Source organism: Eumetopias jubatus, unplaced genomic scaffold, assembly GCF_037043125.1.
Source record: "Eumetopias jubatus isolate StellerSeaLion01/CBP00866 unplaced genomic scaffold, mEumJub1_p1.0 scaffold_12, whole genome shotgun sequence".
Taxonomy (NCBI): Eukaryota; Metazoa; Chordata; class Mammalia; order Carnivora; family Otariidae; genus Eumetopias; species Eumetopias jubatus.
The window spans coordinates 89,194,293-89,216,077 of NW_028274818.1; the positions used below are offsets into that span (position 1 = coordinate 89,194,293).

General features: G+C 44.6%; 1 protein-coding gene across 3 annotated transcripts in view; it reads left to right on the plus strand.

The window, feature by feature from the left end:
• DNAH3 (dynein axonemal heavy chain 3) overlaps nucleotides 1-21,785 on the plus strand; it is a 180,099-nt gene that overhangs the window by 145,912 nt on the left and 12,402 nt on the right. For all 3 annotated transcript variants that reach the window (XM_088029049.1, XM_088029048.1, XM_028095231.2), the window contains 6 exons: nucleotides 4-186; nucleotides 6,176-6,374; nucleotides 9,453-11,594; nucleotides 17,447-17,672; nucleotides 19,798-20,042; nucleotides 21,634-21,750. In XM_088029049.1, coding sequence (XP_087885175.1) covers nucleotides 4-186; nucleotides 6,176-6,374; nucleotides 9,453-11,594; nucleotides 17,447-17,672; nucleotides 19,798-20,042; nucleotides 21,634-21,750 — 3,112 coding nt within the window. The remainder of the gene's footprint in view (nucleotides 1-3; nucleotides 187-6,175; nucleotides 6,375-9,452; nucleotides 11,595-17,446; nucleotides 17,673-19,797; nucleotides 20,043-21,633; nucleotides 21,751-21,785) is intronic.

The following is a 21,785-nucleotide window of genomic DNA, read 5'->3' on the forward strand; positions in this document are numbered from 1 at the left end:
TAGGTGGCAGTAATGCAAGCACAGTTGACTGCTCTCCAGCCTCAACTCATCCAGACGTCTGAGGAGACCGCCAGAGTGATGGTGAAAATTGAAGAGGAGACGAGAGAAGCTGATGCCAAGAAACTTCTGGTGCAGGCGGATGAAAAAGAATCCAATGCTGCCGCTGCCATTGCTCAAGAAATCAAGGTATAAAGAGCCAAGAGGAAAAGGGAGGGAAGCAGCATTTTTCTGGGCTTATCCATTCTCTCACTAGAGCCTAACACAGCCCTCAGGGTGTGTGTGGTCAGGCCCATCCTGCAGAAGAGAAGAGTGAGGCTTGAAAAAGACAGATGACTCTCCAAGCATCACGTAGCTAGTAAATGATGAAGCAGGTCTCTGTGACACCTGGCTCTCTCCAGGAAGAATTATTGTTTTCCACATATTCTCCATCTCACTCAGAGTCAAGGCCCACAAGACCAAACATAATCTAACCTCATCTCATTACTTTTCCCTCATTCACTCTGCTCTGGCCACATTGGCCTCCTAACAATTCCTCCGAGAAGTACAAAGGCACTCTCGCACCCCAGGGCCCTTGCACTGACTGTTCCTCTGCCTGTCTCCTTCACCTCCATCATGTATTTGCTCAGATGTGCCTGGCATGTTACAGGTGTGGAATAAATCATTGTCAAATGATAGAATGTTGAACCTAGAAGACCTCACTTGAAGGTGATTTTTATATCAAAGAATAGCCCTGGGAAGGGCTTTACCTACATTCTGATATTAGAAGAAAATCTGATTAACATTCATGTGATGTTATATATTTCTCAACACTTTCAACTGCATAATTCCATTTGACTGTCACGACTGCCTTGGACTTAGGAATGACAGGTATCAATGACACTGAAGTTTCGTGGCAAACAGAGTTGCACAGCTACTTAGTGGGTTTAGAATCCAAGGCTATTGGCCCTTAGCTCAAGATACTTGTCCCTGCTCAGCAGTTAGAAAATCTTTTTGACCATTCTTCAAAAAAGAGCTTGAGTGAGGAGTAGCTTGTGTCTGGCTTCTAGGATAAATAAGTCATGGGGTGCTTTCTTGAAAAGGACAGGTCTTCCAGACTGGTTTTTCTCCAGTGAGTCCTGAGACCTGGCCTTTCATAGATTCCCTTGGGTCCAATCCCTGGCCGCAGAGTCACACAGTGAATGCCCTGGATAAGAGAGGTGTGCTCACCCATAGTCCCAGGGGCACAGCCAGGAGCCCCATGGAACCATAAAAGATGGTGACCACCAGAGACCAGAATCCAGTGGTCAGTGGGTGTTTTGCCATGCCAGGATGATAGTAATAGCTACTACTTATCAGCACCATGCTGGTTTCTTGTAATCCTTCATTTAACAAATATTTATTGAACACTTGCTGTGTGCTTCCTAGGCAGTGGAATAAGACAGACAAAATTCCTTCCCTCATGGAGACTGTATTCTCTTGTCCTTGATTTATGTTGCCTTTTATCACTCCAACAGCCCTGCGAAGCACATGGTATCATTCCCAGGTTACAGATAAGGAAATCATGGTACAAGAACTTAAATGACTTGTCCAAGTTCACGCGGCTACCAAGTGACCGAATCTGGGTTCAGACCTAGAGTTCTCGGATTCTGAAGCCCTTGAGTTTGGCTACTATTCCAGAAGTGGCAAACTGGTAACTAGGGAGTGCATACTTACACTGCGACACACACAGTATTTTTTTTTTAATCTGAAATAATCCTCCACTTGTAAGAAATCAAGAGATTTCAAGTAAAAATTCTGAATGTTCAGTTTTTCTTCAGAAGAAAAATCAAGCATTCTGGTAGCACTGGACCTGCATTCCTGGGTTGCCCCCATCAGCAGCATTGACTAGATGCTGCCCCATGTGGCTTCCAGCTCAACAAAGCCCCACCCAACCCACTTCCCACACTCAGATCACAGGCCTGGCCCCAACAGGCGTATGAATTTGCAATTCTTCCATGGTTTTTTACTAGAATTGGGCATGTCAGGACTCAGTATTTGCTCTGCCCCTTCTGAAACTCAGTTTTCTCATCTATAAAATGGGGATAGTAAGAGAAAAACATGTAAATTTTGTAGTATGTGTCCAACACACAGAGTTTAGTGGCAAACATTCATTCTCTAAAACTGTTGTTCTTTACCTTGAACCAAGTGGACTTGCCCGTTTGATAATGGGCAGTGTGGGTACCATCACACCCAGGATTCTGCTCCACAATGTCAGGGGCAAACAGGGACTCGCTGGAACAGGAGGGATGCGGGAGGTGACATGGAGACAACCCACCACACCCATTCCTGGGCAGTAAACTGCTGCCTTGGGTTTCGGTGTCAAGGGTGAGGTCTGATGTTTTGCCCTCTCATCCCTGAGTGTCAGGAGTGACATCCTGGAGGTGAGTCACAAGGTGCATCCAGGGAGGAGAAAGAAGCTGTGCTTGCTCTGAATTTTCCCGAGGACTAGAAACCCTCCCTGAACCTCTCAGAGTTACAGTCCTTCTCCACATGAGGACTGTAATTTTCTCCAATCTCCTCCCACCCCTAGAGATGAGACATCCTGGGAGAGCCCCTGGTGTGGTGACTCCTGCAGTGGAGAGGCTCAGCCAGGCTTGTGGAATCCATCCAGGGATGGGGAGGAGACTGGCAGAGAAAGAGGGCCCAGACCCTTGCTTCCCAAGTACAGCAGTTTGCTTAGAGCAGTCATTTCTTTTTAAGCTAATGAATCATTTCTTTTCCCCCTAATGAGGGTAATAAGTGATGCACAGAATTGCTTCAAAGTTGACTTTTGTGTTTCGTCAGAGGGCACTGTGCTTTATACCTTTCAAAGTGCCCTGGTGTTCCTTACATTGCTAAGCAACAGGGGGGTTTTTTGTTGTTGTTGTGTTTTTTTTTTTTCTTAGAAAGGGAGAGAGAGGAGAGCAAGAGAGAGGGTGGGGAGGGGCAGAGGGAGAGAGAGAATCTTAAGCAGACTCCTCACTGAGCATGGAGCCTGATGCCAGACTCAGTCCCATGACCCTGAGACCATGACCTGAGTTGAAACCAAGAGTCAAATGCTTAACCGACTGAGCCACCCAGGCGCCCCAGGGGTCATTTTTAATCATAATGTTTTTTATCATAGAAACAAATGATGACGGTAATAACACATACAAAAGAATATTTAAGAACTCAGCTTTAACACCTTTCAATTTTCCAAGTTTCCTTCTAGCCCCTGTCTATACACATGGATAATTTCATGTTACTGCAATCATAGTATCATTGCAATTTGCATCATGCTTTTTTACTTCCTTAACATCGTATCACAAATGTTTTTCCAAAATGTCATATAATCATTTTAATGACCATTTTAAGTAAGTGCTTCTCTCATCAAGTAGCCATTCCCCTGCTGGGCATGGAAGTCTATTCCTTCCTGCCCTGTTTTCAGTGTTTCGAGAGTATAAGCTGGAGTTTCTCAACAGCGCCATGTGTCAGAACCACCTTTGGAGTTTGAAAAATGCAGGTGCCCAGACCTCACCCAGACTGTATGAATCAGAATCTCTGGGTGTGGGGCCTGACCATGAGGATGCCCTAAATGTTCTTCAGTGACTCTGAGGCAGAGCCAGGGTTGAGAATCACTGTTCCCATAATATTATCATTAGAGCCTTTTTGAGGCACTTGACAAACAAGCTTGCTGGGACCCAGGCCGTGCCCCTTAGGAAAGGGAGCAGAACTACTGGGCCACTGGAGGACAAGAAGCATGTGTGGGCCATTAGTTGTCTGGCACATTATAGGAAAGGAACATGGAACAGTTGATGGCACCTGTGGGCACCTGGGATCATTGAAATCCACCAAGAATCCACAGCTATGGCTGAGTCAATACCTTTGGTCTCCTCTGCCACCAAACTCTATCTGAAGCTGACCGTGAAAAACAGCAGGCTCGGGGTGCCTGGGTGGCTCAGTCGTTAAGCGTCTGCCTTCGGCTCAGGTCATGATCCCAGGGTCCTGGGATCGAGCCCTGCATGGGGCTCCCTGCTCGGCAGGAAGCCTGCTCTCCCTCTCCCACTCCCTCTGCTTGTGTTCCCTCTCTCACTGTCTCTCTCTGTGTGTCAAATAAATAAATAAAATCTTAAAAAAAGAAAGAAAGAAAGAAAGAGAAAGAAAGAAAGAAAGAGAGAAACAGCAGGCTTTGGTTTCAATTCTTTTCCTCTTGCCTTGCCCTCTGGGACCTATCCTAGGACGGAAGAGGGAGCAAACCGAGTTGCCCCTGGGATTGAGCAATTTTTGCCATCTGAAGCAGAACATTCCATTTTGATATTGGGAACATCTGATAGGGTTCATGGGGGCAGGGGTGTTGCTTTAATATAATAAAGTCAAGGGGCGCCTGGGTGGCTCAGTTGGTTAAGCGTCTGCCTTCAGCTCAGGTCATGATCCCAGGGTTCCCTGCTTAGCGGGGAGCCTGCTCCTCCCTCAGCCTCTGCCTGCCGCTCCCCCTGCTTGTGCTCTCTCTCTCTCTCTCTCTGTGTCAAATAAAGAAATAAATAAAAAATCTTTAAAAAAATAATAAAGCCAAACAAAACTTTGCTGCAAGTGTATTTAAAAGACAGAAAACCTGAAATAAAGAATCCATGATATATACACATGTATACACATGCACATGCATGTACACACAGATGTAAGGGGAAACCCACCTTTATTTTGTTTGCCTATCGTAAACCTGTGGGATGTGGACTTCCATACATTCTCCTTTGTCTAAGAATCCTTGTTCTCTTGTGACGCTTCACTTCGATCGTGGTGGTGTGATGACTCGTTCGGCTGGGCGACTGATGGAGAATTCACGGAGTGGGAACCAGGGGCCCAGAGTTGGAGCTTTGTGACCCGAGCTAACTCATTTTGCCTCCTGAGAACTTGGGGTTTTTTTCTTTGTTTATTTTATTTTGTTTTTTTAATTTGGTAATTTGGCTACTAAATAATCTATAAGGTCCCTTCCAGTTCTAAAATCTTATAATGTTAACCTTTCTTTAAAAAAAAAACATTGAGGGGTGCCTGGGTGGCTCAGTTGGTTAAGCAACCGATTCTTGCTTTCGGCTCAGGTCATGATCTCAGGGTTGTGGGATCGAGCCCTGCTTTGGGCTCCCCACTTAGTGGGGAGTCTGCTGGAGATTTTCTTGCCCTCTCCCTCTGCCCCTCCCTACCGCTCTCTCTCTCGCTCCCCCTCCATTTCTCCCTCTCTCTCCAAAATAAATAAATAAATAAACATTGAGATATAATTCACATTCCATTAATACTCCCTTTTTAAGTTGCATTTCAGAGGTGTTTAGTACAGTCACGGAGGTGTATACCTATCACCACTAATTCCAGATGATTTTTGTCACCCCACAAAAAAACCTAGATCTGTGAGTAGTCACTCCTCATTGCTCCGCCTCCCCAGCCCTTGGCAATCGCTAACTCACTTTCTGCTTCTATGGATTTTCCTTTTCTGCACATTTCATGTAAATGGAATCATATAGCAGGTGGCATTTTATGTCTGGCTTCCTTTGTCTTTGTGGCTGAATAATATTCCGTTGAATTAATTTTGTCTTTGAATGAAAAATAAGGGACAAACCATGCACCATCTCCTTTTCCCAGAGCTCACTACCCAGCTGTAATCTCTGTTCCCATTCCTCATCCTTAAACTCTTGCCTTAAACTCCACCCTATCTCCAAGCTTCACTTTATCCCTGACTCTACCCCTACCTCATCTCTGAGCTACAGTACATCCCAACCCTCACCCCATCTCTGACCTTCTCCCACCCCTCATGCCTTATTTCTTCCCCAAACTTGCCCTAACCCCCTTCCCAGCTGTCACTCAACCCCCGGGCTTCATCCTTTCCTCCATTTCTCCATCCATCCTTGATCCGGGGGTATGAAGTTACGCACTGCATATATCTCGGGAATTTGTTTAAAACCCAAAGCTTGATTTTTTTTTTTTAAGATCACAAATCACATCAAAACCACAGCCCCAAAAGTCCGTGCACACCTCCCTGCTGCCACTCAACGGTTAAAGCCACCCTCCCGTGCTGAACTCCAGGAGGGGGCACCATCCTGGGAGGACGTGGAGGGGCAGGAAGAGCCTCTCCCGGCTTCCTCTATGAAGTGAGTGCTGGGTGTGTGGAGCACCAGGCACTCATCCCCCTACTCCCTCTCCGTGCTGCCCGCAGGATGAATGTGAGGGGGACCTGGCAGAGGCCATGCCAGCGCTGGAGGCCGCGCTGTCTGCACTGGACACCCTGAACCCAGCAGACATCTCGCTGGTGAAGTCCATGCAGAATCCACCCGGCCCTGTCAAGCTGGTCATGGAGAGCATCTGCGTCATGAAAGGGCTAAAACCAGAGAGGAAGCCAGACTCCAGCGGCAGCGGTAACCCCCTTCGCCCCCCCCCACTCCCCCTCAGTGGCCTTCACAGGCTGCTCTTCCTTGGCAGGAGGGGTACCGCGCCCCTCACCCACCTGCCCCAAGCCTGTGCATGCTCATCCGCACATCTCTCTCCTGTGCCTTCACCTTCCTCACTCAGTCAGGGGAAAGACAGGCATCTTTAGGTGAGGCTGAGCTTAGTGAAGGCCCCTGCCTCTGCAAATCATTACAAAAATGAAGGTCATGGGGGGCACCTGGGTGGCTCAGCTGGTTAAGCGTCTGCCTTCCTTCAGCTCAGGTCATGATCTCATTGTCCCGCATCAGGCTCCTCAGGCTCCTCAGGCTCCCTGCTCAGCGGGAGCGTCTGCTTCTTCCTCTCCCTCTGCCGCTCTCTCTCTCTCAAACAAATAAATAAAGTCTTTAAAAAAATGAAGGTCATGGGTACGAAAGGACTGACAGAGTAGTGAGTGGTTGCTGGGAAGAGAGACAGGAAGAACTAGAGAAAGATAAACAGAGAGAGAGAAACTGATGGATAACCAGAGAAGGAAAGAGAATGAGACAGAACTGCAGAGAGATGGAAAGATCAGACAGCTGGAGGGGCACACAAAGATATAATGAACCGAGCAAGGAGTCAGGAGGGAGGGAGGCAGACAGAGAGAGGGAACAGAAGAGCTGGAAACGGAAGCTTGGGGCAGAGAGACAGGGGCACAGGGAGGCAGAGACTGAGGTGGGAGGAAGACATTAGGACAGGGAGGGACACTCCTGTAACCGAACCTAGAAGCATTAATAGGTAGAGTATTCGCTCTCCTTAAAATCTGAATGAGATGTAGGACTTTGTATTATTAATAGCAGTGTCTTAGAACTGAACAAGGACTTTAAAAACCAGCCTCACTAATATTCCTGCCTTTTGAATGCTCCTGTCCTGGGAAGAGTCCTGCTATTCCTCTGAAATGCTCGGAAACCCCTGATCCCTCATTCAGAAAGCTCTGGCTCCTGCTTCCCATTGGCTAGCATTTCCTCTTCCAGGATGAGTGTCAAGAACCAGCCCAAACCCCATGAAGAAGATGCAGAGGTGATCAGGAATGGACGAGCAGGAAGTGGCCTTCACAGGAGGATCCCTTAGGGAAGCAGCTGAGTAAGGATGAGCCAGCCCAGCCCTTCTCCAACCTGGGTGCACCCTAGAATCACCCAGAGAGTGCAAAGATTGCTGAAGCCCATGCCTTCACTTCCAGAGACTCTTACTCCACTGGTCTTGGGCACAGCCTGAGCTGTATTTTTTTTTAAGCTCCCAAATGATCTAAGCTGCAGCCAGGGTGAACGGCTAAGATAGGCAAAACATGACCAAGGTCACAAAAGTTCATCCTCTTCTTGGATCACTGATGATCTGCAAAGGGACCACCATTCACCTTTTTTATTTTAAAATTAAAGCAAATGGTGTATATTATTCATTTATCCTGCAGAATTTTAGCCAGAACATGAAGATGGAACAAAAGAGCAATTGAATTCATTACCTTTGAATGTAAACGAAGCAGATCATTTTCCTGAATGCAGGCAAAAACCTTCATGGGAAATATTTGTTTGGTTACTGTGCTTGTGTTAGAGACAGAACACATCTGACCTATTGTACTTACTATGATTTCTCAAGTATAACTTTTTTTTAAAAGCCTGAGGTTGGCAAGTGTTTACATGCTGTGAGCTAAAAGGGCTTCCAACTCATTTCTAGCATGTGAGCAAAAGGGGTGCAGCCCCGGGATGGGATCGAGGCTCATTCAATCATTAGGCAGCAAGATGGATGCTGAGGAGAATGAGGGCCCTGCTTTGTTACTGGGTAGGCCAAGGACAGCCTTTTGTATAGTTACAAGCCTACATGCTGCTTCCCCACCCTTGCTCTTTCTCTTGAGACTGCCTCACTCACAAGGACTGATTGAGTACCATCCAGCCCACCTCCCAGACTTGAAAAGGAATATTCAAAACACATACCCGTGGCTCCTTTGCCTTCTCTATGACTGGGACAAGGGGCAACATTCATTCGATACATATTTATTTATAACTGAGTATCGGGTACTATGCCAGATTCTAATAAACACAACAGAAGCCAAAAAAAAAGTTGCATAAATAGGTTGCATAAACACTGTAAAGGGAATGGACATTCTAGCAGCTGAGATAATGCTGTGGAAGGGATAAAGTGGCCCAGCTGAGTGATGGAAATCTAGGGAAACCTCTCGGTGGAAGTGACTGTTATTTATTTTTTTAAAGATTTATTTATTTTATTTATTAAAGAGAGAGTGGGAGGTGCAGAGGGAGAGGGAGAGAGAAAATCTCAAGCAGACTCCCTGCTGAGTGTGGAACCCAATGCAGGGCTCCATCTCACAGCCCATGAGATCATGACCTATGAGATCATGCCCTGAGCCGAAACCAAGAGTCAGAGGCTCAACCAACTGAGCCACCCAGGCACCCGGGGGGTGACTTTTAAAAGAGCTGAAGTCTGGTTAGGAGCCAGCTAGATGCCATTTACAGGCTAGGTGAAGGGCTCACAGTAGGGAAGCACTTAAGATCATTGAGGAGTTGAAGGAAGGTTCTTCGTGACTGAAGCCTAAGGAACAAGGCAGAGATGAGGTGGATGAGTTCTGTGGGCCTCCTGGACCACTGTGAGAAGCTTAGATTTTTCTTTATTTTATTTAGATTTTATATTTCTAGAGCAATTTTAAGGTCACAGCAAAATTGAGAGAAGGGTACAGAGATTTCTCATATATTCCTAACCCATACACATGCATATCATCTCCCATTATTGTTCCAGAGTGGAACATTTTTTAAAATTGATGAACCTACATTGACACATCATTATCACCCTGAGTCCATAGTGTATATTAGAGCTCACCCTTGGTATTACACATTCTATGTGTTTGGACAAATATATAATGACATGTATCCATCATTATGGTATCAGACACAGTATTTTCCTGCCCAAAACATCCTTGTCAGGACCTTGGATTTTTCCCCAAATAGGAGTAACCATTGCAAGCCTTTAAGTCTCAGCCAGAATGTCTTAATAGTAGTCCAATCTCCATTTCTTGTTCCAAACAGGTAAAATGATAGAAGATTACTGGGGAGTTTCAAGGAAGATTCTTGGAGATCTGAAATTCTTGGAGAGTCTTAAGACATATGACAAAGACAACATCCCCCCAGTGATCATGAAGCGGATCCGGGAAAGATTCATTGATCACCCAGATTTCCAGCCAGCTGTCATTAAAAATGTGTCATCTGCCTGTGAAGGTTTGTGCAAATGGGTGAGGGCCATGGAGGTGTACGATCGTGTGGCCAAAGTTGTGGCTCCCAAACGAGAGCGGCTGAGGGAGGCCGAGACGAAGCTAGATACACAGATGGAGAAAATGAACCAGAAGCGAGCAGAACTGAAGCTGGTGGAAGACCGCCTCCAGGCCCTGAACGATGACTTTGAAGAGATGAATACCAAGAAAAAGACCTTGGAGGAAAACATTGAAATCTGCTCCCAAAAGCTGGTCAGGGCAGAAAAGCTGATCAGTGGTCTTGGCGGAGAGAAGGACAGATGGACAGAAGCCGCCCGGCAGCTGGAGATCCGGTATATTGATCTGACAGGGGATGTGCTGTTGTCCTCAGGGACTGTGGCTTACCTGGGGGCCTTTACTGTGGATTATCGGACAAGGTGCCAGAAGCAGTGGTTGGCCCAGTGTAAAGACAAGGTCATCCCCGGCTCCAGTGACTTCAGTCTCAGCAACACATTAGGAGATCCTGTAAAAATCCGTGCCTGGCAGATCGCTGGGCTGCCCATTGACTCTTTCTCCATTGACAATGGCATCATTGTGTCCAATTCCAGACGCTGGGCCTTAATGATTGACCCTCAGGGGCAGGCCAATAAGTGGGTCAAAAACATGGAGAAAGCAAATAAGCTGTCCATCATCAAATTCTCAGATGCCACCTATGTGAGGACGCTGGAAAATGCTCTGCAGCTTGGCACTCCTGTCCTACTAGAAAATGTTGGAGAGGAGCTGGACGCCTTTATTGAGCCCATCTTGCTCAAGTCCACATTCAGGCAGCAAGGGGTTGAGTACATGAGGCTGGGTGAAAACATCATCGAATACTCCAGGGATTTTAAGTTATACATCACAACCCGTTTGAGGAACCCACATTACCTCCCTGAAGTTGCCATGAAGGTCTGCCTCCTCAACTTCATGATCACACCCTTAGGTCTCCAAGATCAACTCCTTGGCATCGTGGCTGCCAAAGAGAAGCCAGAACTGGAAGAGAAGAAGAATGAGTTGATTGTGGAAAGTGCCAAGAACAAGAAGCAGCTAAAAGAAATTGAAGATAAGATCTTGGAGGTCCTCTCCCTGTCTGAGGGCAACATCCTCGAGGACGAGACTGCCATCAAAGTTTTGTCCTCCTCCAAAATGCTGTCTGAAGAGATCTCTGAGAAACAGGAAATTGCTTCAGTAACAGAAACACAGATCGATGAGACTCGGATGGGCTACAAGCCAGTGGCTGTCCACTCTGCCACCATCTTCTTCTGTGTCTCCGACCTGGCCAACATCGAGCCCATGTACCAGTACTCCCTGGCGTGGTTCATAAACCTCTACGTGCATTCCCTGGCCCACAGCAGTAAGAGCGAAGAACTGGACCTTCGCATTGAGTACATCATTGAATATTTTACCCTCAGCATCTACAACAATGTCTGCCGCTCTCTGTTTGAGAAGGACAAGCTACTTTTCTCCCTCCTCCTGACCATCGGCATCATGAAAGAGAAAAAGCAAATTAATGAGGAGGTTTGGTATTTCCTTCTAACTGGAGGTGTCGCCCTGGACAACCCCTTCCCCAACCCAGCTCCTGAATGGCTGTCTGAGAAGGCATGGGCAGAAGTGGTCCGTGCCTCGGCATTGCCGAAAATGAAGGGCCTCAAGGAACATTTAGAACAAAATGCCGAGCAGTGGAAGCTAATCTATGACTCCACTTGGCCCCACAAGGAGAATTTCCCTGGATCTTGGAACTTCCTTAAGGGATTGGAGAGGATGGTGATCCTACGATGTTTGCGGCCTGACAAAATCATTCCAGCTATTCGGGAGTTCATTGCTGAACACATGGGCAATGTGTACATCGAAGCCCCTACATTTGATCTCCAAGGGTCCTACAATGATTCCAGTTGTTGTGTACCGTTGATTTTCATGTTGTCTCCGGGTGCAGACCCAATGGCAGGTAAGGGCAGAATGTTGTATAAAGAACATAAATGGCCCAGAATTCATGGTCGGGTAACAACAGCATGTCCCTTATAGCAGGAATCTCAAACTCAGATGCTTTGAAAGCCAGACCATTAACAGGCTCAGGTGGGGCTAGAGGGGGCTACTGAAGATTTCTTTTCCCACCTAAAGGAAGCAGCTGCTACTCAGCTCCCAAGCATTGTGCCGTCTGATAATGTGAGCTCAGGATGGCCAGATCGCCTGATTTTTCAAGAGAAATCGGAAATGTGGAAATCACCCATTTTTACATCTTGATAAGTCATTCACATTTTTTCCTAAAAATTGTGAGGACCAGACCGGGGCTAGTTTTAAGCCTGCTGTCTGTTAGTTTATCATCTTTGTCTTAAATCATTTTCTATGACTATTGCTTCTCCCAGTTAGGCTTTTCTTTTGATTTTTAAATTAAAATTTTTTTAGATAATTAATACTGTGTATAACTGTGTAGAGTTTAAAAAAAAAGCAATGCAGAAAAGTACAGAACTGTGGCTCAACCAGTGCCATTTTGTCCCCTCAAGGGACATTTGGCAAAGTGGGGAAACATTTTTTTTTTTTCGTCACAACTAGGGGGTGCTACTAGAATATGGTAGATTGAAGCTGAGGTTGCTGCTAACCATCTACCCTGCACAGGACAGTCCCCCACAACAAAGGATTATCCCAAAATGGCCCCAAATGTCAGTAGTACTGAGGTTGAGAAACCATCATGCAGGGTGAAATGTACATCTTCCTCCTAACCCTTCCAGAAGTAACCATCATTACCAGTTTGTGTAGCTTTCCAGAAACCGATTATTGCATGTTAACACTTATGAGTTGTTGACAGGAATAGATTAGTTTTCTGTTCTGTTGGATCTCAAAGCTTTAGTTTTCTCTGTTACTGAATGAAGAAAGAGTACCAGAAATGCAAATGACAAAGGTTGCCATCCTCCTGTGAAAGCTGGGGAGTTTGACATCTATCCCGACCCAGATACAAAGCCAGCACCCCTGCCCCGCAGAGAAAGTCAGAGGAGCAAGCTGAAATGAACTGGTACCCTTTCCCATACCACAGTGTTATTGTCAAAGATCAATTCATGGCCACTTTCTAGTAGCTTTGTTCTTTTCCCCTATGTCCTTTACATGACAGATTTAAACAAGAGAAATGAGGGGAAACTGGGAAAAGGAAAGAAGAAAAATGGAGGAAAGGTCAGAGTATGTTCTGTAAAATGATGACAGGCGGGTTACATCCAAAGCCTTATGTTGCATATTCCTATCTGTCTGCTAGAGGCCTGATCAGATTCAGCTTGGAGAACTTCCCAGGAGACCTCATGGCTACTGTGTCCCTCGTAGTACCTCACACGAGGAACCACATTGTATCTGGTTGTCTTTCCTGATTAAGATTTGATCAGGGGACTCAGGCATTGTCAGTGTGATCTACCTCCCCATTCCACTTCCCTTGTAAAGCTCCCCATCGGCCTCACACTTAATGTGATGATGGTTCTTAATCTTGGCTGCCCATGGGAATCACCTGGGAGGGCTTTAAGAAAAATCTCCAAGTGCAGGCCATGCCCTCCACCAATTAAATTAAAATCTTTGTGAATGAGGCCCAGGCATTATGTTTTATAAGCTTTTCGGATAATTCCAGTATGTTTTGGAAACAACCGACCTGATGATTTTTAGCAAACTTAACAAAATTATTCCCCAGATCCCTTATTTCATTAAGGGTTGCAAAACGATATTTTAATTCTATCACTCCTTCCACATTTAGTAGCTGGAACTCTTCTATAAAGAAGAATTTTCCTTTATCATCTCTTTGGTTTACTCTGACTGTGTGTAGTTCAAAAAGGACCAGCAGAATAGACGTTTGGTTCATTCCTTGATTTCTCAGCTTTTGGATTAATGAATTGGTAACCTGCAAAGTTACTTAAGCTGGTAAGATTTTCTTTGAGCCATTGTGAGCCCATAGATTTTTCTTTCTTTTTTTTTTTTTTAAGATTTATTTATTTATTTGAGAGAGAGAGAGAGTGTGGGGGGAGGGACAGAGGGAGAGAAGCAGACTCTGCTAAGGGCAGAGCCTGACATGGGGCTCAATCCCACAACCCTGAGATCATGACCCAAGCAGAAATCAAGAGTTGGACGCTCAAATGACCGACTGAGCCACCCAGGCGCCCCGTGAGTGCATAGATTTTAACATAGTGGCTGTTTCAAACATGGCGGTGTCTTATTATTTATCATTCTTTTTGATTCTCAAGTCATTCAGTCCCCGGCCTGTGGGTGCTCCTTCACACCTAAAGTTCTCACATAACCCCAGTAGTTTTTTATAGCTTCCTTGCTGTATAGAATTACCATGTATTCTGGGCTCAGCTTGTACAGACGTTTCTTGAAGGAACTCCAGTTCTTTCGGCAGAGGCCAGGGCATTTGGAAACCACAATCTGGGTGCTACCAGATGGATCATTGATTGAAGACCTTACTGCTCTTTCTGGCTGTGTCTACCCTGTTCGTTCCATCAGTGCTTTGAGTTTTTATCTTCAATGACCGTGCTTTCCATTTCTAGAAGTTTTATTTGTTTTATTCCAAATCCATGTATTTTTTTTCCACAGAATTCTGAATTTCATTATGCTTTGTGGTCCATCTTTTAATGATTTTTAGATGTGTTTCTTTCATGGTCTTTTTTGGAGATTATATTAATCTGCTAGAGCTGCTAAAACAAATACCAAAAACTCAGTGGTTTAAACAAGAGAAATTTATTTTCTCCAAATTCTGGAGATTAAAAATCCAAAATCAAGGCGTCAGCAGGGTTAGTTTCTTCTGAGGCCTCTTTCCTTGGCTTGTTTTTGGCCAACTTCTCCCTGCATCTTTATATGGTTTTCTCTCTGTGAGTGTGTCTATGTCCCAGTCTCCTCGTCTTATGAGGACACCAGTGCTATTGGATTAGGACCTCACCTAATGACCTCATTTTAACTTAATTATCCCTTTCAAAACCCCATCTCTAAATAAAGCCACATTCTGAGATTCTAGGAATTGGGGCTTTAACATATGGATTTGAAAGGGACACAATTCAGTCCATAAAAGAGACCATACGTAATCTTTGAGGGTATTAATTCTTCTGAATGCTCTATGTGCTGACTATCCCTTATAGTCATATATTTCCTCATGTAGTTTATAATTTGTTATTGTGAGTTCACAATCAGCAAGCTTGTGTTATTTCGTGGGAGTCTCATAATACCTTGGGTTTTAGAAGTGCCCCAACAGAACAACTTTGCATTTGCAAACCCTGATGCCCCAGGGGTTTTGCCATTCTGGATCAATTTTATGGGAAATTTCTCAATTTGGGAATCCCACCCAAAGGGTACCATAAACTCACACCATTCATCCGCATGTGGCAAAGGCTTCGTGTGTTGTTTTCTCAGTGGAGAGTTGTTTACTTTCTACCCAGGTGACGAGCTTCCACATTGCTTCTTGACCAGTAGCCAGTTTCTGGCCACCTTCACATGAAGATGTAGCCCTTTGAGGATCCTAACTGTATGCAAAAGTCTCAGTTCCAGCCTCCCTGTCTCTTATGAGTGCAAAAGTCATGTCTCCACAAACTCCCAACATCTAGACTGGTTAAATGAAATATGGTATATTCCAATAGTGAAATACTGAGTAATCACGAAAAAGAATAAGACTTTGCTGTACATACAGTCATACCTCGTTTTATTGCACTCCACTTTATTGCACTTTGCAGGTGCAGTGGTTTTTTTGTTTTTGTTTGTTTTACACATTGAAGGTTTGTGGCAACCTGCATCAAGCAAGTCTGTTTGTGCCTTCTTTTTTTCTTCTTTCCTTCCTTCCTCTTTCTCTTTCTTTCTTTCTCTCTTTCTCCCTCTCTCTTTCTTTCTTTCTTTCTCTTTTTTAAGATTTTATTTGTTTATTTGAGAGAGAGAACACGAGTGGGAGGGGGGCAGAGGCAGAGGGAGAAGCAGACTCCCCGCTGAGCAGGGAGCCTGATGTGGGGTTCGATCCCAGGACTCCAGGACCATGACCTGAGCCGAAGGCAGATGCTTAACTGACTGAGCCACCCAAGTGCCCCTCTTTTTTTTTAAAGAGAACAAATTGGGGCACCTGGGTGGCTCAATCGGTTAAGTATCTGCCTTCAACTCAGGTCATGATCCCAGGGTCCTAGGATTGAGTCCCACATCGGGCTCCTTGCTCAGCGGGGAGCCTGCTTCTCCCTCTGCCTCTGCCTCTCCCCCCTGCTTGTTCTCTCTCTTTCTCACTCACTCTCTCTCTCTGACAAATAAATAAAATCTTTAAAAAAATAAAGAGAACAAATCTACACCTTTATTTACTTTTCAGTCAGTTTAAATCCTTGAGGGGTATAGCATCACACGGTTCTGTGGCCAATGGCCTTGGCAGGAAAGTTGCTTCAGAATTTGGCACAAGCCATGCCACTGTTTCCATGAGCATGAGTTAATTTTCCTCATATTACTCTATTTTTGTTCAGTTTGCCACCAGGAGTCACTGTGTTGTTCTTTGCTTCATACACATAAGCACATCTCTTGCCTAGACAGAATTCAGTTTCATGTTGAGCATAAACACCTCCAATTTTAAGAAGAGCTGTCTTCTCCCTCTGGTTCGGGAGAAAAATAGCCTTGGAGCACAGCCTTCCAGATGTATTTGTCGATTTAGGAGTCCTGTTCCCAGGGACACCTGGGTGGCTCAGTTGGTTAAGCGTCTGCCTTTGTCTCAGGTCATGATCCCAGGGTCCTGGGATTGAGTCCCACGTCGGGCTCCTTGCTCAGCAAGGAGCCTGCTTCTCCCTCTGCCTGCCTGTCTCTCTCTCTCTCTGATAAATAAATAAACTCTTAAAAAAAGAAAAAAAAAAAAGGAGTCCTGTTCCCCGCAGGCTCCACAGGCTCCAAGGTGGTAGAAAGAGTATTGGTGCAACTTTTCAAACAGCATTTGCTCACTTCATGTCTCTGGGTCACATTTGGGTAATTCTTGGCCATATTTCAAACTTTTTCATTCTTACTATGTTTGTCACGGTGATCTGTGATCAGTGATTGCAACTTACTGAAAGCTCACATGATGGTTAGCATTTTTTAGCAATGAAATATTGTAAAGTTAAGGTAAATGCATTGTTTTTTTTATATATAATGCTATTGCACCCTTAATGGATGACAGAATAGTATAGACATAACTTTTATATGTACTGAGAAGCCAAAAAAAAATCATTTGTTCACTTTATTGCAATATTCACTTTATTGCGGTGGTTTGGAACCAAACCCACAGTATCTCTGAGGTATGCTTGTATTGATGTGGAAAGATCTAAATGAGAGCAGCAAATGTAGTTTTCTATATATGCATTCACTTCAATGCATAAAATATCTCTGGAAGGATTCACAAAGAGCTAGTAACTTTGGCTGCCTCTGAGGAAGAGAGAAGTGAAAGAGACTTACTTGAAATTTCACTATACACATGCCTATTTTTCTAGTAAAATACATTTGTAACAAACTAGTTTCTAGTTCTTTGGTTGTGTGCTCACCTCTCTAGTTTTGAGTTCCCCCTTCATTTTTGGCACTTGGGAATTTCTCTTTCGTTCAGACTCTGAATTTTTTTCTGGTATATGTAATTTTTTTTAAATCAAGAATGTCTATGTATTCAGAACAAAAGAGGAATCAACAGTAGCTTCTTTTACCCTCTTACCAGAAATTTAAAGCTTCCCCATAGAGATGCTTTTTTTGTAGTTGACAGGAGCCAGTGATTTTGATGTAACCCTTCCTTCTGCATTGTTATTGTTAATATGGTCTTAGTTGGCCTGTCCTTTTTCAAAAGCCCCCTTTTCTTCCTGGGTGCAGGCCTGCTGAAGTTTGCCAATGACCTTGGCATGGGAGGTGCCAGAACACAGACCATCTCCCTTGGCCAAGGCCAAGGCTCCATTGCTGCCAAAATGATCAACACTGCCATCATAGATGGGACCTGGGTGGTGTTACAGAACTGCCACCTGGCCACGAGCTGGATGCCCACGCTGGAGAAGATCTGTGAGGAGGTGATTGTTCCTGAACGCACTAACATAAGATTCAGGTGAGGTGCCACCCTGCCCACCCCCCCAACAGCCTGTTTCTGGGCCCCACCCTTGAGCTCCAGACATCATGCTGGTGGCTGGGAATGCAAAGGTGAACAAACACAGTTCTGCTTTTAAGAAGCTCTCAGGCTAACAGAAGACAGACCACAGATAAGTGATGTTGACACCATGCAATATCTTCCGTACTTGTTTACACAAGAACCATGGAACACAGAAAAGGGAAGGGAAAGTTGGGGAATGCCCAGAGGCCTGACAGTTACGTGGGGTTTTGAAAGATGAATAGGAGTTTGCCAGGAAAGACATTTCAGGCAGAAGGGACAGCATCTGTAAAAGCAAAAGTGTGTATGAAGGAAACACTGAGCCATTATTCTATGACTGTGGGGTATATGCTGTGAGACATTGTTGGGGGATGTACTATGAGATGTGTCTGGGAAGGTAGATTCAATGTCAGCAAATCTGATTTTTTTTTAAATTGTGTTGAAAAAACCTTACCTGGAGTGTAGACACCATTGTCCACGCTGCTCTATCCTATATTTCTTGGGCTCTGCAGAATTGTAATCAATATTAGAAACGTCTACTTGTTTTTTGTGAACTTTAAGCCCGGAAACACTGGGCCTTGGTTTTTGCATATACAGAAGGATGAGATAAACCAGACAGACTTCAAAGCCTTTTTCAACTCAAATGTTCTCTTATTCCGGGCCAAGGGTCAGCAAACGATGGCCTGCAGACCAAATACAGCCTGGTACCTGTTTTGCTTAGCTTGTAAGCTAAGAATAACTTTATACATTTTTAGATGGTTGGGAAAAAAAACGAAACAAGAATAATATTTCATGACACATGAAAACTAAATGAAATTCAAATTTCAGTGTCCACAAATAAAGTTTTATTAAAATACAGCCATGCTCATTCATACACTGACTGCTTTCACATTAGAAGCCGTTGTGACCGAGACCATATGGCTTGCAGAGCCTACAATATTTACTCTTTGATCTTTTATAGGAAAAGCTTGCCAACTCCTGTCCTAGGCCACAAAGCTTGCTAGTTATTTTCATTTTAGTCATGTCTGCCCCAAAACAGGAAAGTGTTTGGTGTTTATTTACAAAGCCAGATTAGGCCATAGTTTATTGTATTCATGAAAGACTCATATAAAATTCATGGAAGATTTTAAGGGGGATCCATCAGTTTCAGGAATTCTATCTAGTTCGGGATGGTGAGTTGACTAAATACTGTCAATGACACACTCAATGAACAAAAAATTATTCGTGCTGACATTAAGGTCTTCTATACTACGGTCCTAACCCAAAAGTCGTTACCTCAGGTGCCTCCAGGATCCAGGAATATAACATACATGAGTGCAGAGGACAGGCACAAGGGATCTAGCAGTTCCCACCCTATGCTAGCAGTCATCATGGGCAGTCAGCCTCGCTGTCCGACATCAACGGAGCGATGTGGCGACAGTGGTGAACTAGAAGCCCGTGCCCTTTAGAGAAGAGCAGTGACTGCCTAATACCAAGTGACTGTTGCCATACAGGAAGGCAGGCCCCTTGTGATTGGATTTTCTGATTATTTTCAAGGGAAGGTGGGAATCTAGAATTCAAAAAAAAAAAAAAACCCTAGATTTTTAAAAGTTGGCAACTACTTCAAAACTATGCTATAATGTGGTGTTGGTTTGCAAGGTATGGGCTAAGCACCACCTAACTGCAGCCTGAAGTCAGGCCTCAAGCTACATGTTCATAGTCTCTTCTCTTCCTTCCTGGCCACTCCTGGGGTGCCAGGGATAGTACCTGGCCATCACAGATGCTCAGGTAGTCTAGCACAGGCGGGGGGTGGGCAGGGGGGGAATGTGGTGTGGCATTTAAGAGAGGGCCTTTGTCAGTTGCTTCTAAGTATTTTGTCCTTGAAAAACCCACGTGACCTCTGCCTGCCTCCATTTCCTCATTGGTACAAGGGGATAGCTAATCCCTTCACATAGCCACCCTGGATTCAAGTGAAGGAGGGACACATATTCTCATGGGGTTTGGCATCTAGTAGTGCTTAATACACGGTGGCTATTATTTTTTGTTATTGTTTTTCTATATAACTTACTGCATTGCTCTAACTAGTTTAGGTCTGTTGTTCTTCCAGACTCTGGTTAACCAGCTATCCATCAGAGAAATTTCCAGTTAGCATCCTCCAAAATGGGATCAAAATGACCAACGAGCCCCCCAAGGGGCTCCGGGCCAACCTTTTGCGCTCCTACCTCAGTGACCCCATCTCGGACCCCCTATTCTTCCAAAGCTGCCCAAAGGCAGTCATGTGGCAAAAGCTGTTGTTTGGCCTTTGTTTCTTCCATGCCATTGTTCAAGAGAGGAGAAACTTCGGACCCCTAGGTAAGAGGTGATAGTGCAGGTGGGCTGCTGGGGCACAGATCACACACAGATACAGGTGTGTATTCGAGTTTGTACTCAGAGAGGGTTGCCAGTAAAATGCTGTGTAAGTATATGCCGTGTAATATTTGGGACAGACTTAGACTAAGCATGATTTGTTTATCTGAAATTTAAATTTCACTGACTGTCCTGTACTTTTACTTAATAAATCTGGCAGCCCCTATAACCAGGTCACTACCAATGTCAGGGAAAGAGCTGATGCTCCAAAATCAGAGGTCTCCTAATTACTGAAGTAATATGTTGATGAGAAGATTGTAGGCCCTTCCCTTCAATGGGTATTTGCTTATCTTAGGCACGAGGGAGTTGTCCCTCCAGAGTTGTCCCTCGTGCCTACTCCCCCAGGGAGTTGTCACCAGCTAATTTATGACATTGTAAGTAGTTCTCTACACATGTACGTAAGAATGAAAGAAATACAACCTGGACATTTGTGCTTCTTCCTGAAAAAATAAAAATAAATTTCATTATTAATGTAACCTATCCATGGCCTAACTTAATTTAATACTTTATATTAACTTAATACTCTTGTTAGAGGAGAACATCAAATTGCTAAATACAGATTCTACATCCACTTGGTTTTAAGGTTGGGCTGCCTCTGATTTTGTTCAATAGCCTTGAAATGACCCACCTCGAGGTATTTTCAGCTGTTCTTTTGTTAGATAAGGAGGCAAACTGTCCTCTTGGTGATTCTCTCTGAGCATCCTCTTTCCTTCTACCATCACACCATAGCTCCACAGACCACCTGACCCTTCCACAGAGGGGTGCAGGGATGAAACAGTCGGGGGGGGGCGACACTCCCCCTGCATCTGCGTTTCATACACCACATTCTCCCACCACTGTTCTTCCACCCACACCAGATTTCCAAAAATCCACGTAATAGTTTGGCTTGCAACCAACTGGCCAGTTGTGTTTTGTGTGCCAGACCACGGATTTTATTATTTTGTTATATTTTTTATTTGCACGCAAATGTTCAGGAGGAAATTAAACGTCCTTATTGAACACAGGTCTGACCATACCCTGCTGTCTCCCACCACGCCCAGTTAGTTCATGCATTTGTGCCCCTTTCCCAGACCCACTGGGCGTTCATCACTATGCCCTTGAAAATGCAAGTGATACTTTCTTCGAAGTTGGCTATCCCATTTTCCCATGAGCACGAGGGGAATTCTCAAAGCTGACTTAGTTCTGTTGCCTAATCATAGATACTGTTCTCTAGCTATGCTTTAGTGTTATTTTTGGAACTCTGTGCATTACCACAGTATTCCAGTGAATAATTCTCATTCCACAAATCCCACGATATTAACATCCACCTTAACAAATGGGGAGATCCATAAGGAAATTGATTTTAGAATGGATGTTTTCTCAGGCAGAATGGCTCCCACATTGGCAGTAAATGTCAAGGCTAATAGTTGGCCTGGTGCTTGATATTCATGGGGCTGAAAGAGGCTCCTGATTCATAATGATGCTTAACTCTACAGCTCAACGTCTGAGTGGAAATTATGAGCTCTTGGCACTGAAGCCTCTTCCATGCTTTGTGCAGGTTGGAATATTCCTTACGAATTCAATGAATCTGACCTGAGGATTAGTATGCGGCAGATCCAGATGTTTCTGAATGACTACAAGGAGGTGCCATTTGATGCTCTAACTTACCTAACAGGTATTTATGGGAGGAAGCTTTGCAGTTATAAATCT